The sequence below is a fragment of the Telopea speciosissima genome, chromosome 4, assembly GCF_018873765.1.
Source record: "Telopea speciosissima isolate NSW1024214 ecotype Mountain lineage chromosome 4, Tspe_v1, whole genome shotgun sequence".
NCBI lineage: Eukaryota > Viridiplantae > Streptophyta > Magnoliopsida > Proteales > Proteaceae > Telopea > Telopea speciosissima.
In genome coordinates, this window is record NC_057919.1 from 3,872,589 (window position 1) to 3,878,508 (window position 5,920).

General features: G+C 43.5%; 1 protein-coding gene across 1 annotated transcript; it reads right to left on the reverse strand.

Annotated features, from left to right (window-relative positions):
- Positions 1 to 2,306: 2,306 nt before the first annotated feature.
- Positions 2,307 to 5,313, reverse strand: LOC122660056 (E3 ubiquitin-protein ligase WAV3-like). Its single transcript, XM_043855228.1, has 3 exons — positions 4,902 to 5,313; positions 4,415 to 4,839; positions 2,307 to 4,256 (listed from the first exon to the last, which is right to left on the reverse strand). The coding sequence occupies exons 2-3, from the start codon at positions 4,829 to 4,831 to the stop codon at positions 2,316 to 2,318; spliced, it is 2,358 nt and encodes a 785-aa protein (XP_043711163.1). The 5' UTR covers positions 4,832 to 4,839; positions 4,902 to 5,313; the 3' UTR covers positions 2,307 to 2,315.
- Between the last annotated feature and the right edge of the window lie 607 nt (positions 5,314 to 5,920).

A 5,920-nucleotide genomic window follows, 5' to 3' on the forward strand; every position in this document is an offset into this window, starting at 1 on the left:
GATGTTCCATTCCAAAGCCACTGAATCAGTCTGAGACCTGAGACATTGGTAGCGAGGATTCAACGCTGCAAGCAGGTACAGTAGTACTACGCACTACACACACGGTCCGGTCCATTCATCAAAAGCAGAGCTATCACAAGCTCCCTTGCTTTTTCTTTTCTTTTTTTTTTTTTTTTGTAAGTTTCTCTTTAATTAGTCTTTTCTATCTTTCTCTTTTGATTTGCAAACGTGTTCCTAAAGTCAAGCTAACAGCTCTTCACTATTTTGTTTTTTTGAATTTTGCATTTGGTTTATAGTACTGGTTATGCAAATTCCAGAAATACCTAACTTAGAGTCATTTTTGGTCCTGTCTTTAAATCAATCTTTCATATTGGAGTATTTAAAGATCTCCGTTAAACATGATAGTGTCACTTTAAACGATTTCTTATAGTTTAGTATCAATTACCGTAGTTACTTTCAAATCGACTCTAATATGATAATTTTTTATTTTATTCTTTCTAATTTTAACTCACATCCATATAAACAATGTTCATTTCCACTACATTGAGTTTATCCATATGATATTTCTTAGTTACCCAACATTACATAGTATACATCATAGTTGGTCATATGATTGTCCTATAAAATTTTCATACGTTGATCACACAACACTCTGGACATATCTCTCCACTTCATCCATCAATGGTTTAATTCACTACAAAATATCATCCTTTATTTCTCTTTTTTTTTTTTTAATATGCAATTGACTTAAATACCTAAAATAATAATTTTGAATATTTTCTCTTTCATCAATTTTCACCACTTCAATATCTATTCTAGTGTAATTGAAGTTATACACTATATATTTCGTCATCACTCTATTTGTCTCAAAAAAAAATTTATTCCAAGGTAGAATAGAGAAGTAACTATTACTAAAGGTTGTCTAAAAGTTTCTGAGTTTGCTTCCACTAAATGGCTCAAATGGAGGTTTTATTACCCCAAATTTCATGATATTTTTCTTTTAAACGCATTTTTTATAATTAATTAATATTTTATATTAATTGAATGAGAAAACTAACTTTTCAATTAGAACCCATTGCAAGCATTTTTTGAAGAATTTGGTTGAAAAAATCGATTTTTAGGTTTTAAGACGAAGTCAACTGATGTGGTTGTCAATTCTGCTTCCTCGAGTCTTGATTACAACTCAATGTCTCCAAGAAAAAAAAAGAAAAACATAATGAAACAAAAGGCAACCTTATTTAGACTAATAATGAAGGTTAATATGTCTATTTTTCTCCTTTTTTTTTAATTTCAAAATTTTCTTCTTAAGAATGAGAAGTTTATCTTGGTCAGTTGAACCAACAAATGAAAGGAAGCTTCAATCATTAAGAATTGAGTTTTGTTAATGTTCATTTTTAAGCAGTCTTTAATGACAGCCATGAACTCAGACAAAAGTATAAGATTGAGTGTTTTTTTTGGTGAAAGGGGTGTAAGCTTGAGTGAAGATCTGTGTCTTGGATCAATGAAAAACCTTTTGAATTCTGTGCTTTCCACACCATACTAGAGAACAGAAGCATTTACAATGTAGTTGCTTTGTTTGCTGGTGGTTGTATAAAAGATGTTCGACGAATTGCATGACTGTGTCTGAGTACCCAATTCCTTTATCCGATAGATTTATCCACAATAAGCACCACCCCCACCCCCACCACCACCACCACCACCACCACCGCTACCTACAAGGTCTAAATCCTTGTCGAAGTAAAAATAAAATTCAATGAACAACAAAGGATGTCCACTTAGTACATGCATTTACACAATTGACATCCAACAACTGCCAACTCCTCCCTCCATTCCTCACCAAAAATTTATATTAAAAAAAAATAACAATCTTACACTATCTCCACACCACCTGTTGCTCTAAACAATTGTAAGGTTTTTATTTTTATTTTTTATAATAACTTTGAGTTCTTTTGTTCCCCACTGTTGCCCCCCAAAATTCATCTGAGGATGTACTTTTTAATCATCAATTTGGAATTCGAAAAAGAAATATGAAAGGGAAACAAGAGGAAAGGACAGGTGAACCCCATCCCCCCTAAACCATCCTTTCTACAATCAATTCTGTAGGGTTTTGACCTTTCTTTTTCCTCCCTCTTCCCCACTCCAGAAAGGGCCGATCCGTCGGGTACTGCTTGTCTGCAATGATGTGCCGGACCACTCTATCATATCCTCCATTTTTCTCTCTTTCTCTCTCTCTCCAATTATTTATTTCCCCATCTTTCTTCATTCTTCCTCTTTTTTTTTTCCACCTTAAATATATCATTAAATTAATTATAAGATTAGAATCTGGCGTTCTCGAAGCCGTGTAAATCGCCGACTCTATTCAACGACTTCCTCATTATTGCCACCTTAGCAAGCCGCTCCGCCGCTCTCCAAGCCGACGTTGGAGTCAGCGGCTCCCCATTCTCATCCAAGTAACCTGCCGGCTCCTTCTCCCTCACTACCCCCGCTATCCCCCGCCGTTGGATCTGATGATTGTCTTGTTGTTGTTGCCTACGCCAGTGCAGCTCCGCTAACTCCGCTTCCAGTCCTCGAAGGCACTCATCCGCAGAAATCGAGCTCGACTGCATCAGCAACGCCCGAGACGAAGCAAGCAGATGATGTGCACTCGACAACTCGTTGTGCTCTACCAAACGCCTGGCCTCCGCAATCGCCTTAGTCGTCACAAACAGATTCCTCAGCCGTTCGATCTTGGGTGCAGATGACCGTATAGCGTGCGGCCTGGGAACCAGCAATGCCTGCTCTCTCCCGTACATCACCTCTTGACTGGCTGGGTCCCTGTAACAGCTCCGCACTGAGATAACGTGGTGGGCCCCGATAGCCGTAATCGGCACCCTCATCTCCACCAGAAACTCCCTCTCCTCCTCCGCATACAGGTCCCCAAGCCGCACCGTTCCAGACCCAAGCAGCGTGGGCCGTCCGCCGCGGGTATATACGGCAACGATATCTGCCGGAGCAGTGCCGGAACAGAAGCCGATCTGGAGCCGTAGATCCTGCATGACCACACTCAACAACCCGCCCACGCATTTAGCGAAGGCGTCCTCGGCTGGCTCGTGGCTGTGTGGCTGGTTTCCATTCTCTCGGAAGCCGAATCCGTGCACTGGGATCTCTAGATGTGCGAATCGTGTGGAGGACACTTGGCGATATGTACACCGTCGATCCGCTGACTTCGTTCTAGAGATCCGTTCCTCCTGGCCGTCCGATAGGAGCATGATACTGGCCACGGGATTTCTCTCCCGTCGATCCTCCAGCACCTTAGCGGCTTTCCTCAGAGCGTCCCCAACGCTGGTACCCTGCCCACAGAAGAGCCGGTCGATGATGCGCCGCGCCGATCGTTGGCCATGAGCCGTCATCCTCCTCAGAGGGAGCAATCTCTTGGAGGTCGCCGAGAAGGCGACGATGGAGAGTCGATCAGATGAGACAAGCGACGATATCACAAGCCGCATGGCGCGCTTGAGCATATGCAATTTGGCGCCGGTCATGCTCCCGCTGACATCCAACACTGTCACAAGATCGATAGGCGCACGGCGCGAGGGGTCGAGCAGAGGCGCAGTCGTGCTAACGCGCGCCGGGGGTGGAGGAGCCTTCACCTTCAGTGCCACCACGTAAGTCTCGTGGCTCCGGCCAACGGAGACCACTGCTGCCTCCGGGAGCAGCGTCACCTCCACATTCCTTGAATCTCTGCCGTTGACTGTGCCGTCGTAGGTGGTGGTCTTAATGGTAGACGAAGAGTTTGGATTCACGAAAAACCCTTGGAACTCCTCGATTTCGTCCTCTTCCGGAATTTCTTCGCCATTCTCGTCCGCCTCTGGAATCGAAACGAACCGTCCACCAGCCGTTGGCGACAGCAGAGGTTCATCGTCGTCGTAAACCCTAGGATCCGACTGTTTCAATTGCTGTTGATCTTGTTTCGTGTTCACATCTCGAATCGAACAAGGTGGTTCTGTTTCTCTTCTCTTCTCTTCCTTGGTTCCTGCTCTTTTGTGTTCCTTGTCTTGTTCGTTCTCTTCTACGGACTGCGAAGATAGCAGTTGATTTTTGTGGATCGCCAGTAAAGGTACTTCTCCCCAGCTGGTATTGCAGACGGGACAGAAGAGGCTGCCGTGTTTCCTAACGTGCGCAGCTATGCAGGGGAAGTGGAAAGCGTGAGAGCATTCCGCCGTGAATATGGCCGTCCCCTGACCTGTCTTCACGCTCTGTAGACATATCCCGCAGCTACTCTGAATTTCCAAAACCAAAAAAGGAAGAAAAGAAAAAAGCCATCAAAAGTCAACAAATTCCATCATCATCACCATTCTCCCAAACACTCCACGTACGATAGCAAAACAGAAAAAGAACAAAAGCTAGAGGATTACAGATCGTGCACAATAATTCTTACCCTAGAGAGTCGTAAGTTGGCCTTGAAGAGGGAAAATCTCAAAGGCGATCTGGGAGACGACGGGTTCGAAGTTTTGGAAAATCTAGGGCTTCTCGTCATCGTCGAGGGAGCAGCAGCAGCAGTAGCCCCAGAAGTAGTCACTGTGGTCTTGCATTGGAGTTTAGGGACGTCTTGAGCAGGGCAAGTCGGAGGTGTATCCGTCGTAGTTCGACAGCGCAATCTTGGGCTTGAAACGGGTTGAGACTGTAAGCGTGGCGTCGAAGGATTGCTAACGCCAGACATAATAAAACCACCCAATTTGGAGCAGTTTTTTGGGCTGGGACTGGGGCTATTACTGCTCATAAGCTTCTCGGCGGTGGCGCTTTCTCGGTCTCTAGAGATCGATGTGCAGAAGGCTCTACGCCAACCAGTACCCATTTTTGAAACACCTTTTAAAAAGAAATACTAGTAGTTGTTGATCCACTTTCTGTATCTTCCACTATCTATATATCTCTTTCTCTTAGCTTATTTCGCTTACTCTGCTGGGTTTGGAAGGGAAAACTGAGTTTTGTAGTATTCGCACTGCTGCCACAGAAGACAAAATGACAGGATCGGGTGTAGGTCTAGCGAGATGAACATGGATTGATCGAAAAGGAAGAGACAATAAGAGGATTAGATGCAACTTGTGAGGGGTCCTTTTTTTTTTTGTGTTTTTTACAATTCTTTTCTTCTCGATATCCTTCTGCTCCTCTTTTCTCCTCTCCTCTTTTCTTCTTTCTTCCACTATTGCTCTATCGATAGACCCAAAAAGATAACTGCAGCAACAAAAAGGTCTTCGATCAGCTCTGCCAAAATATTTTAAATGGATCCTCTTCTTTCTTCTCTCTTCTCTTGAGATCTGTTACTGCAACTACTGCTAGTCTCTTTCTCTCTGAGACGTATATGACTATCATATATGTATACGGGGAAGGGACGAGAGACTTTTTTATGGATATTTATAATCGTCGAAAAAGGGGGCACATCGAATTTATCCGGTAACCGGCAGGTAGCCATCGCTTTCGTTTCTTTTCTTCTTTTCGCTTCTCATCTATTTGGTTCTCTGTCCAAGAGCGGATCGTAGCTCCTGCGCCGTCGCATCACTAGGGATGGAATTTTATTTCATCATTGGAGGTAGGGTTGTCATTTCACCTCAACCTATGTCTTATGATTCAGATCTTCTATGACACGGGTTGACCGTTCTGCTTATGCTGCGTAGATACAAATCGTTGCGCATTGACTACCTTACCCCTATCTGAGCCCTTGTCTGAGCGGGGTTAAGGCGATCATTGCATGCGGCTCTATATTTGCATAAGAAGAACAAGACAACCCACCATAGAAGATCTATGTTGATGTCTCACTCTATACAAAACCCTTTTTCCTGCTAGTCATAGATTCATAATAGTTTGATCCGAGTTATAGTATCGGTTTGGTAGCGCCGATACCTAAAATCTAAACGTGTCACTACCTATATGGTTTCGTAACACTCCA